Consider the following 20,051-nt stretch of genomic DNA (forward strand, 5'->3'; position numbering starts at 1 on the left):
AAATCATTCATCACTAATAATCCAAACTACCTACCTTTTACTCAAAATGGACGCACAGTAGTTATGTTTTTTGTTTAAATTAGTTAAAAATAGTTTAACAAGTAAGCAAAGAATATTTACGCCGCTCGTGGAGAAGGCTCTGCGAATGCCCCACTTGCGTGAGGATTCGAAACAAACAGAACACATTTTCTTTTCTTCTTTCTTTAATTTTCTACGCCACTTCCGCTCGAGCTTTAAGGTTGATCTGATCCGAAGTTGTTGATGTTGAAGGATGATGGTCTTTTCTTTGAACGACGCTGGTGCTTACTGAGCGATTTTCCCATCGATTGGCTGCCTGGATGGATGACTTCATTTCCGCTTGGCGTGCAACATTTCCATCAGCAGCGTCTGAGAGGGCGCACTGCCGGCACAATGTTTAATGTAGAGATGCTCCTCACCCCGAGCTGCCATCGCGTGAATTTCCGGTATAATACTGAGCAACTTACTAAACTTGTCCTGAAATTACACGTCGTTTGTAATGTATACTTCCAATGATAGCCATGCGTCCCCATTAAGTGCGGAGCACTGGAGACGCTTGGTTTCCCAAACCATGATACTTACGGGTACCGACGGATAGCAGGTGAGGGTGTAGTCCAGCAGCGCCGCTTGCACGTTTTCATAGCCTTCGACGACCGTTTTTCGGTTGGTTATCCCCCGGACATCTGCGGGTTCGATAGATAAAAAACACATTTGTAATCATTAGACCGACTCATCTCGTTCCGAAAGCAAACAAGAGGCTTACCAGGATTTAGCAGCAGCAGGAATTTCATACAGATGTAGTCGCCCACGTCAAACTTGAGCTCCTGCAGTTTGTTTTGCAGCTCGTTAAAGTGCTCGGCCAGGTTGGGCACACCCAGCAGTCCTAAGCCTAAGAGATCAAACTTTTGCCCGTTGTGCAGCGTCGTTTCGTCCGGCAGACCGTTGTGCAGCCGCTGGTGGATGTGATCCAGCACCAGCATGTCAGACCAGCTGTTCTGCAGTAGCTTCATTTGGTCGTCCACCTAGCGAAACGGGACGGATGGGAACGGGTCGTTAGTTCGGTTGTCGCGATATTTAATTATGAAATGTTACTCATATTTTGTATTCAACAAGCATCGTGTAAAAAATCATCCCAACATTCCGAGTACATTCAAATTCGATTAAATTGTAATGTATAATCAATTATATAATAAACACTTTTCAAAGAAGTTGTAGTCGATACTGTTTCCAGCAAGCAACTACGCGACTCTCTGGTTCAATCGAACGTTTCAAGGAACAAGGGGGAGGAAATAAGTCGTAGGTAGGTTGGTTGAAGGCACATTACTGCGAATGACGAACGAACGAAAGCAGCCAGCAGTACCAAACAAAAACAAAGCAAAGCACACAGACACGTCGCGCAAATCTGGGCCATGGTCAAGTGATTGATGCAAATTAAGCGTGATTTGCTCGCATCGAAAATGCTCTTTTCTTCGCGCGCGAAGCAGCAGCTAACGGCGCGCCATCGCCATCGATGTGGCCAGGATGGACCAGAATGCGGGGCCTGAAGTTTGAAAGGATTGTTTGTTGGAGGTTGCTGGCTTGCTTGCTGTGTTGCTCCCACCGAAAGTAAAGCTGCCTGTTTACTAACGTTCCATGTTCCATGACGGCGACGGGAAAGGCAATCCGAAGGGGTTCCTTCTTGATTCATACACACGAAGCAACCGCTAGTGCTTTGGTTAGGGCATTCAGCTAAGAGAATGGGGTGTGAATTAGCGTTTCAAGTACGCATCTGCTTTGCCGTTACTGACTGACAAAGTTGTGCCTGGGTTTGGATGTAGTTTGACGCTGCTGTGGTTTTGTTACCACAAGTTTACTATTCAGTGGGTTCGCAGGACTAGCAGATGCTAAAGGAAAATGGATGGTTTCCGATGATTGCTTGTTCGCAATTATCTTTGACATTTTGCGGTATTTGGTCATCATTTTTCTCAATTCAATTTATTATTAATATTCAAATTAAACTTGAAATTTAAATTAACATCATAAACATATTTTTTGCGTCATATCCAACTTAGTAGTAGTGATGCGATTATGCATCAAAAGTTAATGAAACAAAGATAAATCACACTACGCAACTGTGAACATGATTCTCTACATTTTACTAGCATTATTATGCAAGATAGTTTCCTCAATCAAATTTCAAAAAGAAATTGATGATTACTGAAGCAGAATATCATAGTAAAATTTGGGTATGCATGTCTCATAGTTACCCTCATTCCTATTGGCAATAGTAATCACTTTGTGTCAGAGCTATAAAGTCGATGTACAGTCAGTCCACAATCTTTGGTCACACACAATTATGGGTCATTTTAGATTTATCTATTTATTGATGGATTGATAAAATTGTTACTCATAGATAGCACTAATAATTTGATCAATCATTTGGAACGAAACCTGGCAGCTAAAACTTAGCTGACCCACATTTGTGCGTGTCCCATGATTGTGGACCGACTGTATAAACCATCCAAATAAGTTCCCCGAGCTTTTGGCGAGTCATTATCGATGTGTGTGACATAATGTTTTTCCAACCCAAATGTTTCTAATCGATAGAGCGGTAAATTGGTCGGAGTGATCAAAATGCTCAAGAAGTATTAAACTACCATGCGAAAGCTTGATAGCGGTAGGAAATGCGGAACCGCAGATCCGAAGATGGCCTGGAAGGTAGTTAATCAATTCAAGCGTGCACTCAACATTTCGATTCGATATGTGGCAAAAAAGATGAAAGCTTCGGTTTGTTTTGTCCAAAAAACACGTTCCAGACTATATTTGTACAAAGTTCTCAAGATACCGAACCGGAATGACAAACAAAACAATGTGACAAAAGCTCACACAAGGACGCTGTACACACAAAACCATTTTGCATTATGATTGATGACGAAACCTATATTAAGGCCGACATCAGACAAACACCGGGACAGAAATACCTTGTTGCTAACTCTAAGATTGCAGTTCTAGAGAAGGTACAGAAGAAGAAGCAGTCTAAATTCGTCACAGAAATCTCCTTCTCTGGTAAAGCGATCTGCGGTTGTTGCAAAACTTCATCACATCGGTCTCGGTGAGCGTCAAAACAATGATGTTAATTTCGCACGAAAAGATTATAGCTTTCCAAACACTTCAGAACTTCATCCTATCGAGAAATTTTGGGCCATCATGAAGAAAACCTATTTCAAAGCCCAAAAGCGATCGAAAATAAACCTGAATTAAAGAAATTTAGGCTAAAAGTGTCCAAACAAGTACGCTCTACCACTGCTATCGCTCAAAATTTCTTGACTTGGGAAAAAAGATTCAATAAAACAATGATGTCAAAATGTACTTATGTACTAAAAGTACAAATATACTTCATTTACAGAAAGATTTTGGAGAATTCGAATTCATTAGCCAACAAACTAGGAAACTTATTTCTAAAGCTCGTGGGTCAATTTATAGTCTTACGATACTTTCGGGGGGTTCTGCAACTGTAAGGTTACTGGGTCTGTTTTTACGAGCGAGCAGTTGTTTGTCAGTAGTATCAAGCAATTCGATTTCAGGTGACTTTAGTGTGGGTTTATACCATAAACACAAATCACAACAGCGATAGGGTCAGTCCTGGTGCATTCACGCCTGTTACGCCGAGGACCCGGGTTCAAATCCCAACCTAAATCCCAATCTAAGAAGAGATATTATGAACGTTTATTTTGTGAGACCAATTCAAAGGAACTTTGGAAAAACGTTAATCAAATCATGGGACACACAAAGGGAGATCTTGGTAAAATTGAACTGCTAATAAATGGACAGTCAACATCCGATAGTACAGCTGTCGCCAATTCCTTCGTAGAATTCTTCAGTACGGTTGGACCCCAGCTTGCATCAACTATTCGTAGCAATAAGGACATAAACAAGTATAACACACTCACTCCCGTAAATGCTTCCATTTTTCTGCGACCAACGACAGCCCAAGAAGTAATACCTCTGATAAAGGATCTTGATTCTGGAAAAAGCAATGGTCCAGACGGAATTCCAGCATCATTCATAAAAGATCACCACTCCATATTCTCCGTTCTGTTGAAGGATGTATTTAATGAATGTATCAGCACCGGAAGGTTTCCTGATGTACTCAAAGTCGCACGGGTAACATCGATTTTTAAGACAGGCAGTAAGACAGACGTAAACAATTATAGGCCAATATCGGTTCTACCAGTACTCAGTAAAATACTGGAAAAGCTGTTGGTATCCAGGTTGTCCGACTTTCTTTACGAACATAAAGTCTTGTATAACTGTCAGTATGGATTTCGCGCAGGATCAAGTACACTGACAGCCACAAGTGAACTTATTGATGAAATTTATAAGGCGATGGACAACCAAAAAATGGTTGGAGTGCTTTTTCTAGACCTCAAAAAAGCATTTGATACTATCGATCATCAAATACTTCTCCATAAACTCGACATTTGTGGAATTAGAGGAGTCGCAAATGATCTAATTCGATGCTACCTAAGCGGTAGAACCCAGTTTGTTTGTGCAAATGGTGTTTCTAGTTCAAAAAAACCGTTAACAGTAGGTGTTCCTCAGGGCAGTAATTTGGGACCTTTACTGTTCCTTATTTATATCAACGATCTTGCCAAGATTGACTTACATGGAAAGCCAAGGCTATTTGCTGACGACACGTCGTTATCATATGAGGACAAAGATCCGGAAGAAATAATTCGCCGAATGACAGAAGACATGGGAAAACTTGAAGGATTCTTTGCGGAAAATCTTTTGTCTCTTAACTTGTCGAAAACAAAGTATATCATGTTTCACTCCCCGCGTCTGAGAGTTCCACCTCACTCGGAAGTTATAGTGTCTTCAACAAAAATAGACAAAGTAGAATGCTTTAAGTACTTAGGTCTAAATCTGGATGCCACGTTGTCGTGGAATCAACACATTGCAGATCTACAAAAATGGATTAGCTCAACATGTGGAGCATTATGGAGAGTCTCTAAGTTTCTACCGCAGAAGGTATTGGAAACCATGTACCATGCTTTCATTCAATCCAAGCTCCAATATCTGGTATCCATTTGGGCTGCTGCTACTAAGACGCGATTAAAGCCACTACAAGCCGCACAAAACAGATGTCTGAAAGTGGTGTACAAAAAACCTCATCTGTATCCTACCTTGGACCTGTACAACAATGCAAACGCATCCATTCTGCCAATAGCTGCTCTGCGTGAAATCCAGTGTCTGTGTCAAACCCATAACTTTATGTATAACCCACGAGCTCATCACAATCAAACCCTACTTCGAACATCACATAGATATCAGCTAAGAAACCCAGCAACATTTGTTGTCAATCGTCCAAATACAGAAATGGGCAAAAAATCCGTTGCTTATTACAGTAAAGCGCGTTTCAATTGCCTGCCGTCGGACTTAAAATCTGAGCAAATTGGGAAAAAATTCAAACATAAAGTTAAGCTGCGCGTGCGGAACATGATGGCGAACTATCTGCCCTAGTTAGGACACAAATAAATTGTCTTCGTCCAATTCGAATCATCTGGCTGTTGTCAACTGTACTCTTCACCTTCCTGTGGCTACGAATCCATGCACTTGGGGTACTCTGGTAGCGTGGCCAACTATACTGTAAGGTAACATGCACAAGTATATGTCTGGCTGAAGCCAGAGATACTACGCCCCCACTCTAGTAAATCAACGGTTCCAGATCTCAACCTCCGGTAACACCATTATCACCAGCACCACCAGCAACCAGCAAATAGATGATGATGAGTTTTAAGCTCTCCTGTTGTACGCACTGCGTGGTCCTTGATCCATGTCATCTAATTAAGCCGCTCGTAATCTGCTGTTCCTCTGGCTCTATATGGTCTAGTTTTCGTGCGCTTGGGCTACTCTGGTAGCGAGGTCAACTTTACTGTAAGGTAATATACACAAGTATATGTCCGGCCGAAGCCAGAGATACTACGCCCCTAATCAAGAAAACCGATGATTCCAGAACCCACGACACCCCCCAGTCATCAGCAAACTGAGCAGTTTATCCTGAATCCATGATCTCCGGTTCTCCTGCTACCCGTTACCACATGCTGCGACATCTATGCCATTCGACTGCGCTGCTTGTGATGATCTTCTGCAACGTTGTATTCTTCCGGCTCTACAAGGTCCAGACGGTTCTAGTCTATACCAAATCGTCGAATTCAACATACCGATATACATAATCATCAGGCATTCAATTTATCCTTTCATATAATTATGTAAATAATGAATTGTGATGGTTTCTAGTTTACCGCACTTCCTTAAAAGAGCAACTAAGCTCACTGGAAGTACATGTATTGTGAAACAGAAAAGATTGAAGGTTTTGTGCCTATTGGAGAAAAGGCTTAAAAGAAGCTTCACTCCAACGGGCTTTCCTTCCCTAGAAGAAATAAATAAATAAAAAAAAAACCTCGTAGAAGTCACGAATAACTCAAGCTGTTAAAGTGGTTATAATCTAACAAAAAAATCATATCGATTATAGCGAAAAGAACTGCAGTTTTCTTCATGTCTTCCTCAGATTTGACCTCCTTGGGATGCTTCCGTAGTGCTTGCTTCATAAAAGCCAAATATTTTTCGATGGGCATTAGATCTGTTGCGTTGGAGGGGTTCATGACCTCGGGTACGAAAGTAACCCCGTTGCCTTCGTTCCACTTCAGGGCATCCTTTGAATAGTGGCAATATCCAGCCAGAAGATCATAGGGCCCTCGTGTTGCTTTAATAGTGGAAGTAGACGCTTCTGTAGACACTCCTTGAGGTAGTTTGCTCTCAGTAATCACGAACAGCGCACTTCATTTGCCACATGGGTGGATTGCTTGCCAAATCATGTAGGTATTTATTGGCAATCTTTGAAAGTTTCTGCTGCCTTATTTCCATCGGAGAATCAAACTTGTGCTGGGCAGTGAAGTACAGTAGCCCCAGCACAGTACAGAAGTACAGCTTGTCTGGGATTGCATTTGTCTCTTACGGCAACTAAGCCAGGTAAACTCGGTAAATCTGTACTGGGTCCCTGGTCATTGCGGAATAGATGGAAATGAAGTCACAGACGAACTAGCCAGATGTGGTTCTAACTCTCCATTCACAGGTCCGGATCCATACTGCGGTATCTCGGACTGTGTGATGAAGAGTGGGTTGAAACAATGGGAGAGCCGAATGATTATGGCCAATTGGATGGCTGTACAGTCGCTCAAACAATCAAAGAAATTTATAATGCCTAGTATTAAGGTTACTCAGAAGCTGCTGAGTCTCAATAAGAGAGACCTCAGCACGTTTACCGGTCTGGTGACAGGACATTGCCCGAGTAAATATCATCTTCGGAATCTCGGTTTCGTGCAAGATGATATTTGTCGCCTGTGCAATGCCGAGACTCTGCAATTGTGGAGCACTAATAGGACGCAGACTGCAGTATCTCAAAAAGGCCCTACTAGAGCCTAGGGAGATCTGGGTTTGCGTCGCCGATCAGGACTATAAGGTTTATAAAGTAAGTCATCCCTGATTGGCACCTGTCTCGCTCCAGCTACCAGCCTACCACTTCTTCATTAAGTGATAGGTAAGCCTGAAGCGTACAGCAAAAGAAACAATGGGGCATACCACAATAGTTCAAAATAATGGACGCAGTGGTGAGAGTACCCAACAGAAGAAGAAGAAAATAAAAAACAGTAGAGCCGGAAGCTGCCGGTAGTCCGCCTTGAGGTAATTCTCATCATCCATAATGAGACAATGAGGCTTCGTCAGCATCTCGGTGTACAGTTTCCAGGCCCGTGACTTTCCCACCGTATTTTGCCGTTCGTCACGATTTGGAATCTTCTGCACTTTGTACGTATGCAATCTCTCCCGGTACTTGGCTCTCTGAACGAAAGACTTAGACAGATTCAATTTATGGCCGCATCCCTGACCGAAGCATTGAAATTTCGCCTAAACGCTTCCACGCCACGTTTGCAACACTGATCACTAATCGAACATCCATTTTGATCTCATTTCTCCTTCCGTTCGATGTTTAGAGTTTCGTAGTAACGTTTAATCACTCACTCCTTGTTGACTGCACGATTCCGAGTTGTTTTCCGAAGTCCCGATGAGAGAATTTAGGATTTTCCAGGTGCTTGCACAAAATAAATTTGCTTTTCGAATGACACCATTTTTTCCAATTTTCGAAAAACTGACCGCGATAAAACTACAGTGTAAACAATACACTCTAAACTACTTCTACCCAAATTTTCAAGTGAAAATACCCAATGGGTAATTTTTTACAGCGTTTCTTCCGTGGTGCAATTTGATGTGGGACACCCTTACAAGAAAAAAATAAGATTCATTTTCGGTTCGAAAACCCACGAAACTGGCAAAATTTCCTTATAATGAAACTGCGAACAAATATCATTGAGCCAGTAAAAACTGACACAGTTTCATCTTTGCTTCGACCACCATGTCCAGGCATTGTGGAAGCGCCAAAGGTCCATAGAAGAGCTTGAAGGTATTTTATGGAGTACGAGTAATGTTTGATGTTGATATAATCAAGAACAAAAGACTATTGAGAAGAGAATGAAGGGCTATCTTTGAAAATTGAGAGGCCTATTTCATTGAAGACCGTTAGCGAAGTCCTTCGTTGGCGAGTACCAAACTGATTTTCGTGAGGGTCGCTCCTCTACAGATCAGATGTTTACCTTGTTAGAGTCAATAGGATCATATCATTAGCCTCGCGTCTTCTACTCAGACAGTGGGCTGCTAAGTCTGTCGTATAAAAACAAAAGGCCAAGTTTCGATAGCGGAATGTAGCTTTGCTTTGCTATCCGAATATGTTCTCTCTTGTCTGCTTCCTTATTCTTGTGCTACGGCTGCAACTGTCAGGGTATGAAAAATGATTTACATTATCCAGTTCGTGAATGCGTGTCGCCTGTTTGCAGCGTTATGTAACAAGCAAAAACACGATTGAAGCTTATACAACAAATTTACAAACGACGATATCTAAGTCTGATTACCACTGGTGGGGCTCAAATTTAGATCAAAGAGGAAAGTCATGAATAGCTCAGAACTCGAGCAGCGAATGAATGCCGATAATGACTGCTGCCTTTTTAAATTATATCTTGTTTTTTCACCTAACAAATTGACCATAAAAGGACGATAACTTTTACTGTAAATGAAAATTTTTATTCGCGAAAAACTAGATTTTTTTTATTGTTAAGATACTTAACCCGTCATTTTTATGGTGGAATCTCTGAAAACCATGAAAGTTATGGTGGACAACAATAAGTTTTATAGTTTGGTTATCTTTTTGGATGATGAATTTTAATGTTTTTACCAAATTTTGTATCCTACTGTTACCTTAATTTTTTTCCGGGTCTGCCAATCATGAATGGATTTTTATGGTTTAGATATCGATCGAGTTATAACGGGGCCGAAATAGCTAGCACAGCGATTAAATGCTTTTCAAAAACAGATCAAAAGAGACAAGAAAAGAGAGACCGATGGATAACTTGTCGCTATTGCCTACATTCCGGGCTCATTGAAGATAATTAGTTTTGCAGTGACAACAGCTTGCTGCTGGCGCTAGTGTATCATTGAATCGTTCATATACAGTAGCGCCAGTTCACTCAAATACCAGATATGTCAGCACATATATTGGTAGTAGTGTAAATAACGCACCATATGCTGGAATTAAAAACAAAATGCTGCTAATGGCTAGTGAACTCTATGTACTATGTACTCTATTATAAAAACGGAAATCTTTTCCCCGAATTTGTGTTGTGCATCTAAATATGCTTTAGTTAAACATTCTTTTAAAAAATATGTGTTAACATTCTTTGCAAAAATAGTGCACTAAATTACTAGAAAAAAAAATTATGCGCTGCTGTCCGAATACTTTTTTGGTTGACTGTAATTGAACAAATTTTCACGCATACTCACATATTGGTAGTTTCGTGATCGTAATGAAGATCATGCGTTGCCTTCATAGTAAATATAAACAAAAAGCTTAGTGCCTTCCGTATGTTTTCGTAAAAAAGTTAATCTCTATCGCTTTGCTAGTATCTGTAGAAGTGTAGCATGTACGTATTTGGATTTAACGGGTGGCAACTAAAATTTTGGAATTTTTTTACTGCCCTTATGCTCAACAACAAACGGGCTCAGAGAGAAATGATAGTATGTATATGTTAGCTCTCTCTCTTCTCTTTTTGTTAATATTTTTTGTTCTGTTTATGTTTGCCCAGTTTTGCTAAAAACGGCGTCGAAACTAGAAGCATTTCGGGAGCGCGTTGTACACTTCTACGAACTGCAACAGAAATCTCGGCAAAAAGTATACTGTACAACATTTAAAAAGCAAATATGTTGCGGCTTCGACTGTTTACCATATCCTAAGATGCCCAACAACTATTCGCAAGCAAGGTAGTGGAAGACTAGCCAAAATTATGGACGCAGAAGGACATCGTTCTGTTTCTCGTTTCTTCAACAACAAGCCCTCTGGTTTGGCTATCAATCAAGATGCACCAGACGAATGTTTGGAAAAAATTTTGATCCCTTTTCTATAAAAACATCATGCAGATGGACAAGACGTGTTTTCGCCGGATAGAGCATCATCGCATTACGCCAAAAAAACACGATCGTTCCTGAATACCCATTCGATCCCATTTTTACCCAAGAACCACGACCTGAAAAATCTGTCTCAGTGCGCCCAATCGAAGATTTATTCGGGATTTTGAGTTCCCTGGTGTACAAAAATAACTGGAGAGTCACGAATTGCATTGGTAGAATCAAGAGATGCATTGGCAAAGTTGACATGACGGCCGTACAACGCTCCTGTTTCGACGTCAAACGAAAGCTTCGTCGAACAGCGGATTACGGACCGTTTTCAAATGAACACTCATTTTTTTTCAACAATAGATAATGTATCTTTAATTTCGGTAAATCAGATCTTCGTCATGTAGGGTAGATGCTCCAGTAATGGAGGGATTATGTCGGGGGGTAGTGTGTAAAGACAATTTAAACGCTCAATTTATCAGTTTTCAATTGAACTACATGATAATATGATGCACCATAGTGTTGGCTTTAAATACATACCAAAATTATACCATTCTGCTGGTTAATATATCTAAAATATTGATTTTCCTGACATTAGTATGTGCTCCTAAAGTAGTGGCAATGTTCCTATAATAGTGGAAAATTTGCCTATAATAGTGGAATGTTGTTTACCGCCTTAGCAACGCTTGCAATGAGCATGGCAGCATGTGGATAACAACGTAGGCTTGTTAAAATGCTATGGATTGTTACGAATTTCTTAAGAAATTGCACTCTATTGGACTGCAGAAAAGAAATTTGTAATTTTTGCACCAGGCTTTTGCATTTTAACTGTGTATCTTAGATAAAACTGTCAACAAATAAATATTTAACAATAGAAAACTGAAATTATCTCGAAATCCGCCAAAATTATGATATATTTCGAGTTTCCACCACTACTGGTACTACCACAACTACTGGAGCATCTACCCTATTTGTCTTTTTTGACAGCTTGAGAAAAAAATTCCAAAATTTTACTTGCCACCCGTTAGTTTCTATTGTTGTTCTGTGGCTATGTGTACATTCCGTTTTCTTTTGTAGCACGAGACCCGTCAAAACGTAGAGCGATACAGATAGAAACGAATACAGCGAACCTAGTTTTTCCGGGATTAGAAGCGTCGTCTGGAAGAAATGGCGTGCGAACAAATGGAACAGCTGTATCGTTCATAGGAAACACCCATTCTACAAGAAACTCAAAGTTTCCTGCAAATGTTTTGTACCGCGATCCCAAAGTTATCGGGATAAAGATGGAGGAAGCTTGATGGATGAGAGTGAGGTGGTCGGAAGGTGGAAGCAGTAGTACAATGAGCACCTGAATGGTGCAGAGGCAAAGTACCAAGAGTGTCGGAGGAATGACCACTCAATATGCTAGTTAATGGAGATGTGCCTCGCGCTAGATTGGGGCCACGATTATCATTCTCAAGGCAGCGTTGATAAAATGCTTTCTTAGATTACGATACACCCTCTATTGCCGCTTTATGGGAAATTTCCAAAGCCGGTTTTGTGGAAGAGTGGTCGACAACGGACCAAATTTTGTGTTGCGATCCTCCAAAAGCATCACGAATACTAGGTACTATGTACCTCCTTTTCATCGATTCTAAGGCCGCATATGATAACATCGACCGCGAAGAGCTATGGAAAAAATGGATGACAACGGCTTTCTCGCGACAAGCCGACAAGAGTGATTCAGGCCACGATGAATGGTGTACAGTGCTATGTGAGGACCACGGTTGCGTTTTCAAGCCCGTTTGAAACAAGCAGGGGACCTCGTCAAGGCGATGATATTTCCAGCCTTCTGTTCCACATCGCGCTAGAAGGATCTATGAAACGTGCGGGCTTCAACATGCGGGAAACGATCTTAAATAAATCCAGACATTTATCTGCTTCATCGACGACGTGAACATCGACGGAAGGAGGTGGTTCCAAGTGGTCAGTATATCAAACTAAACATGAAGCAGAGAATTTAGCAGGAGGTACGGCGAGCGATAAAGCTCGTCATAGCATTAGTGTTGTAATTCTTCGGGATAAGTTCGAAGTGGTGGCCAAATTTCATGCTTCGGGTCGTTAATGACGTCGGATAACAATTGCAGCAGAAAAATTCGTGCTTAATACGGATTCAACATAACCCTAAGGTCTGGTTAATTCGGAAGCAAAGTGGTAACAACCTAAGTGACGTGGCAAAATAGTCGAAGTTTGAGAAAAGTGGCGGAAACAATGTTCACCACCAAAAGAGTAAATGAAAATAAAAAAATGTCACTCTGATAGTTGTCAAAATATCATTGCTCTTCAGACCAATGTTTGTTTTCCGGGTTTTTCCGTCGTCAGTGACGCTGAAACGGTAGTAATGAAATCATTGCGGAAATATTTATCCGCTCACCGGGACATTTTGAATTTACAATTCCTCTCGATCGGGGGAATTTGTTGGGTGGGTACGTAGTACAACTCGTGCTCCATATCCAGAATGTAGCAGATTTGGCCGGCGAAACGTACATGAATATTCGATTCAACTCAAGATCAAACGCAATACAAACGCTATCGCCACTGGATTGCCACATTTTCGTCAGTATTTGCTACGCGACAAACTGTAAACAATCGGCCACTATGCGCGAGCAGCGCGCGGCGGCTTGTAGGTTAATTTACCTCGGGCTCGGATCGGGTGGCTGTATGATTCCGAATGGAAAAAAACCTTTGGAATTGGATTGCAAATTCACCCTCTCGAGTTTTGGTCACCACCGGTGCCGCATAATTTGTATGCATACGCCGTGCACTTGTTGCAGCAAGCAGGCAAACTGGTGCACGCAGTCTCCGGCTGGATTATTAGTACAGTGACGATTCGGCGGCCCGGTTTTGTGATTGTTTTAATATTTATTTGTGTGCGCCTTTGTAGGCATAATAGTTGGTAGGGCAAAGCTCGCTCGGTACAATGTATTTAATTCGTGGAAATTGGGCCAATTAGATGTGTTGGTCTGCATCGGATTATTGTTGGCCAATTTCGTGTGAAACATTCTTACTGAATTTGACCATTTGAGAAATGGGTATTCTGTTCACGTTCACGCAGTACAGTACAGTTTTTTAATGGCTATATAGTTAAATCTACCATACCATCTACCATGATAGGGAAAATGCAGCTCCGTTCGGGTGACCTATTTATTTCGGAGGAGAGGTGTATGCAACACAAGAAAATGCCAACGCACAGTGCAAATCTTACATACCGAGACATGCTACGTGCCGACAGTTTACGGGGTCGAACATCATCAATTTCTATGATGGAATGCGATTCAGTCCCACCAGTAGTAATGGTGCTGGATGGGACACGAAAATAAAGGAGCAACTGCATACGAGATAAAACAAGCCAGGCTATTGGTGTAACCTTGACATGCTTCTTGTCTGCTGCAATTTTAGATTTATGTATGCACCGAGATGGCATTTTTCGTACGGGATGCTTAATATGGCAGCTTCGGCGAAATGATGAAACGCACGCAAATCATTTTCTTGTTACTGTGCCGCAACGCGGGTTGCTTAATAATAAATCTTGTCTTCCAGACGCGACGGACGATTGCATCCGTTCGAAAGGCGGGAGTACGTTGTTGGTGGCCTTGGTAAGGGATTGGAATTGCAGCTTTTTTTCTTTTAATTCGCAAAATATGATTAAAGATTAATCGCGGGGGTCAGAAATGAGGTGGCGTAGGAAAGTAATTGGTATTTATTTATATCAAAATGTAGTACAAAATAGTCGTGCAACCAAACGATCTGGCCATTGAGAAAGTTGAACATCTACAAGTATGTTGCAACCAGATGAAAGCATATCCGACTTTCATGTTCAGGAATTATGCAAACCATAATCCAAACGATATTTAATTTCATTGAATTTTTAGGTACGGATAGTAATTTCCAGATTTTCGATTGTGCGTTGTTACCCACATTAACAAATTACCTATATTGAACGAATGAATATGACCGAATAAATCTCAGAATATGCGTCCTTTGTCGTCTGCAAGTATTCTACAAGTTATCAAAGTTTAACCAACATATTTGTGTACATTGATATAAAGAGCGATTCAAGTCATATTTAGGAGTTATCGTCATCATAAATGCTAGAATGCCTTTGGAGCAGCAGAACACTTTATATCGATCTTTTGCTATGTGAACGATATGATATTTGTATATTCAGCGATGCTATGAAGCGTGATTGTATGTGGTTCATTCGTAAAGATGAACTGAATAATTCGTTTCTTTCAGTGCTCATGAACATATCGCTTACCAATGTTCGGTGTATGCATTCTATTGGCGAATCTTCCAACCTCTGCCTGTATGGCAATTGAAAAAGACCATGCGTCTCCATTTACTTAGTAATCGACGGAGGTACCTTGTTTACTATGGCTGTAAAATGCCGTAGAGTAATCACGACAATATCAAATTTGTCTCTGCAACTATTTGTAGCCTTCAAACGAACTCAACGGTAATGTTACTGCCACAGAAGTCGTTGGAGGAAGAATTAATAGAAATTCATTCGGGAAAGTGTATAACCAAAAAATGACCATTCATCTCCTCGATGTCAATTTTTGGGCAATAAATGGTGCTGGATACCGGGCTGCTCTGAATATGACTCCAAACAACGGACTCGAATGCTTAAGAGACTAGCTGCGGAAAAGCTAAATGCAGTAGAAAACGCAGAAAACAACCAAAAATTTGGGCACTTTCAATCTCAAAAGTACGAAAACATATAGAAATTATTAACCTGAATTATTTCTTCGGTTGTTTTCAAGGCTATTTCAGTCTCTTACGGCTTTACCTCTCAAAAACAGTTTTTTAACTAAAGGCAAATGGCAAATCAATTGAACAATAAATCCTACAAGACAGCGCATTTTCTAGAGTCAACAATGAAAAATTTAACCTGACTTCATATTTGTAAGTAATTGTAACTCGCTTGGAAACTTCAGTTCGAAAAATGTCGACAAGGCGGGTCCTGTTTAAAACGAATGTAAGAGAATGCTTGCTGTTTACGAATATCCTTTTTATGAGGGGTAAAGCATTTCAGAGAGATAAGACTTCGTCGCAATAAGGTAGCACTAGATAACCGGAAATGGTAAAGGTCGAGAAGTTTCTCGAGCTGAAGACATTTTCTGAAGTACTGTTAACATATCTAAAGACGACAGGAATTTCCTTAAGTTGTCAAAGAAGTGTGTCTCAGTCTATTTTGCCTCTAATCAAAATTTTTAGACTATTTATTAAATGCCATAGATGATGAAAACCAATATTGCAATTCGAGCGAGAAGCAGACGATAGCCACTCGTACGCGAGTGAGAGTGAGCACAGCATCCATAGTTGACTCCACTAACGATGGCGTACGATGCACAACCGCCGGTTGTGCATACATTTCGCTACCTACACACTCGTGAGCGCATAGTCGCCTAGCGTGTTTCTGCACAATCCGCTCACGGAGCAAGCTACTGCCAACAGCTCGTGAGTGCGAGTGGTGCATTAGGATGTATGGATGCAAATTTTGATTTATTTCTTTTTCTTCATCTTATGCCTTCACTTCACCTGAGGATCGAGCAGCACGTTCTTAACAATCGCGTGGAGGATTTGTGCCTTATACATGCCTCTTAGGTAAGAGTTAGGGCCCTCGCGAGCAATCGGTATCAATTGCTCGGGTTGGAATGACGAGCGAGAGCGATGACCGGGGCTGCTAGCCAAATACACACTTGCAAAAACTCGTCGCCGGGAGTCCAAAGGAGATGCTCATGCAAGTGTGGTCGTTAGAACGAGAACACGCGTGTGAGAAAATTAGACCACACGAATGCAGGTTTGCGACATTGATGGGAGCTACAAAAAAATTGTTTAGCAAAACTTTAAAAAAGCGTTTGTTGGCATTGACATACCATCAACAAATCACCAACAAATATTTTTTATCATTATGTAGATTCATCACTGCAACCAGTACTATTGATCGTTTGTGATATCGTCCAGGTTTTTGCTGTAACCTATAGGGTAGGACTGTCCAGAACGCACCGTGGGGGTAGAATGGTCCATGCTATTAATTGCCTAAAAACGTGGAAACTATTTGGTAAAATTATGAATGCGCATTTTATTTTGGTGTAAAACACGCTAATTCATAATTATGTAGCATGTAAAAGCATCAAACATAGCCACATCCAATAAAATCAAGCGATTATCCGCGGTCTCATTCCACATGTAAGAAATCACGGTTTTCTCTTAAGCTTTTACCACTAGTCGGTATGCAAATTTCATAATAAATACAGTCTATCTAATTGATATACTGTCATACTCGATGATTCATCACAAAAACGGCATTAACTATGCATATTTTTCACATATATTGCAAAAAACTTCAAAATACAAAACAGGGGCAGAATGCATCACAGCGGGATTGAACAGTTATAAAATATTTTTAATTTGCAGTACATCTTTTGTTTCGGATTATTTATTAAAAATGTAGTAATATTATGTATTGTATAGGACTTAGAATTTGCCTTAAACCTAATTGTACATTGTTTAACTTACAATATTTCATCACACATCAGTTGGAGAAAAGTAGATGATTAAATTTTATTGCCAATTGTGTTGAGATATGAACCCATTGTATCCCAGCAAACAAGCGTATGTAACAAACGCTATAACGAACGCTTCCGCCATTGCGGCAGCCTAGTTTTAGGAGTTTATACAACACGTGATTGAATGGTAAATTTTTTGGTTGCTTTTAACGCCTAGCTGGGCAAACTTGGTGCATTTTGTCCACGGGCTTTGACGTTCTGCCTCACATAATGATTTTGACTCTTGCCAAAAATCGTCAAAAATAACAAAAAGTACTGGTTTTTGTTAGGAAATTTCACCAGGAGTAAGTGTAAAAAAGATCCCAAAGTCTTCTAGAAGTTGAAAAACGTGGAACAAACACGCCGTTGCTCTGCAAAATGATGTTTTGCTTAAGCGGTGCATTCTGCACCACCTTACCCTACTGCATTTCTTTCTGTTATAACCGCTATTGAATGAGCGATATGCTCATTAATGTTTTATGCCTTCTTGTGTATCTTCAATGGTTACTCTACTTTATCCACCTCATCCCACACGCCAGTACTGTCTCCAATTATAGCGATCAGTTGTACATTTAAGCTGTAAGAGTGACTGGCATTGTCAAATAGGTTTTTAGCTTTGCAATATAGAATTCAACACGAAGAAAGGGATAATCAGGGGTCTGAGAATAAATCCATGCTAAAGAAACGTGCCATGGAGTGGCCTGATCCTGCTAAGATTCGGACCTGTGATAACTCGCTTGTCAAAGAGCCCCCTTACAAACAAAATCCACAGAAAAAAAACTCGAATCTAGTTCATGTTACTTGTGTACCCCAAGGCACTCATACGAAACCACTCCTTTTTGTTCACTGAAAATGCAAATTTATACAACATCATGCAGTGATGGTAAAAGCTCAAAATCTCAAAAATCAAAGTCAACTGTGAATCATGTTAATTTGATTCTATGCAGAAAAACTAACGCGTGAGTTTTTCTGTTTTCATACCGAGAAGCACAAAACTCACACATATTTTTTCCCGCTTGATCACATTCTGTTTTACTTCAGCTATGCACATGTACATGCAAATTCGTTGTTGAACAGCATACCCGAAAAAAATTTACATTAAACTTTGTAGCAGATTGCAGTTTTTATTGTGAACATTGAAACTTATGGTAAATTTATTGTAAAAGTGCCTCAAATTTAAATTTTATTCATATTTTTGTTTCCAATTTTATGCTATAGAATTGGCCATATTTCATCATACCTTATGCCATATTTGTTGCCTTTTTAAATTGTATTTTGTTTTTTCGTCTAAAAAAATTACCATAAAAGGACGATAACTTTTACTGTAAATGAAAATTTTTGTTCGCGAAAAACTAGTTTTTTTTATTGTTAAGATACTTAACAATCCGTCATTTTTATGGCAGAATCTCTGAAAACCATAAAAGTTATAGTGGACAACAATAAGTTTGATGGTTTGGTTATCTTTTCTGACGATAAATTTTATTATTTTTACTGTATTTTGTATCCTACTGTTACAACCCAGCTAGCACCAACTCGTATATCAATGTACGAAAACTATCGTAAATATCTCCTAACAAACTCGAAATCGTAACTAAAGCTGAATAAAGTGGGATCAAGTTGATTTTTTGTCGTATATAATGATAATGACTGACATACATACGATTTTCAGCACAAAATCGCAGAGTAGAACGGAGCGACTCGCGTTTAATCGTATATTATCGTATATAAATACTTATATAGTCGTAACGCTCAAAATTATTCGTAATCACGTATATCGCCTCCAAAATAGTACGGATATGCCAATTTTGCGCATGAAATACGATTTATTTAGCATGTATATCTATACGTAATGCTGATTTTTACCTTTTTTATACATATGAAAATGCTAGCTGGGAATAATTTTTATCTTCGTGTTATGGTTATTTTTTCCGGGTAGGCAAACTCTCGTGCGATACGTAGCTGTGAGTGAGCGTAAAAGAATGAATCTCGAAATAAATCGCAAAGGAAACTAAAACACACATTTAAACTACATTTGTATCCGTAGAGGGAGAGTTAATCAACTTTAAATCATTATTCTTTGACGGTTTTTCGGCTTTTCAGTCAAGTGGCTGTAGCAAACGATTGAAAACAATCCGACGTCGGATAAGTAAAAGCAAAACAATCCTTTGCTACATCTACTTGACTGAAAAGCCGAAAACCCGTCAAAGAATTACATATTTGTCTAATTCTTATCGGGCTTTTTACTTTCTAGTTTAGTTAAGAAAATGTCGATTTCCGTGAAGAAAAAATTTAAATTCCCCCAAATATGTTTGCCATCTTAATTCATGAATGCGTGTGGCATTTTTCGCTGCTGATGTTTTCTCTGACGGTAGATTTTCTTTCGCTCTCTGGTTCGTTGTTTGAAATGCCAGCTATGGAAGAATTAAGCAAAATGCTCACAGCTGAATTTGGTTCACATCGCATAGCAACATAGACATTGCGTATAATATCGAGAGAAATTCATATGTGAGTTTGGTGCTTGTGATTAAGGTTGAAATTTCATGGTGTTTGAAATCTCATTGAGTTTTTTGCTGCTATGAATTTCTCAACACTGACGTCATGAAGGTTTTTTTGGAGAAAAGAAATGAAGAAGACATCGACATGTTCTAACACATGAAATGCACGGTACGAGATTAAGAGAGTAAATGAGAAAGAGAGTGAGTGAGTAAGGGAGTTAGATAGTAAGAGAGTAGATGAATTAGTGAGCGTAATCGAGTAAGAGGGTAGTAGAGTAAGAGAGTAAGACAGTAAAGGAGAGTAAATGAGTAAGAGAGTAAGTGAGTAAGAGAGTATGTGAGTAAGAGAGTAAGATAGAATGAGAGAAACTTTGTGAGTGAGAGTAAGAGAGTAACAGATTAAGAGGGTAAG

General features: G+C 40.0%; 1 protein-coding gene across 3 annotated transcripts in view; it reads right to left on the reverse strand.

Annotated features, from left to right (window-relative positions):
• Positions 1 to 20,051, reverse strand: part of LOC128738102 (nuclear hormone receptor FTZ-F1) — a 375,537-nt gene that overhangs the window by 5,008 nt on the left and 350,478 nt on the right. For all 3 annotated transcript variants that reach the window (XM_053832955.1, XM_053832954.1, XM_053832952.1), the window contains 3 exons: positions 782 to 1,040; positions 601 to 701; positions 35 to 495 (listed from right to left, as the gene is read on the reverse strand). In XM_053832955.1, coding sequence (XP_053688930.1) covers positions 349 to 495; positions 601 to 701; positions 782 to 1,040 — 507 coding nt within the window. In that variant the 3' untranslated portion in view covers positions 35 to 348. The remainder of the gene's footprint in view (positions 1 to 34; positions 496 to 600; positions 702 to 781; positions 1,041 to 20,051) is intronic.

The sequence above is a fragment of the Sabethes cyaneus genome, chromosome 2, assembly GCF_943734655.1.
Source record: "Sabethes cyaneus chromosome 2, idSabCyanKW18_F2, whole genome shotgun sequence".
In the NCBI taxonomy this organism is placed as follows: domain Eukaryota; kingdom Metazoa; phylum Arthropoda; class Insecta; order Diptera; family Culicidae; genus Sabethes; species Sabethes cyaneus.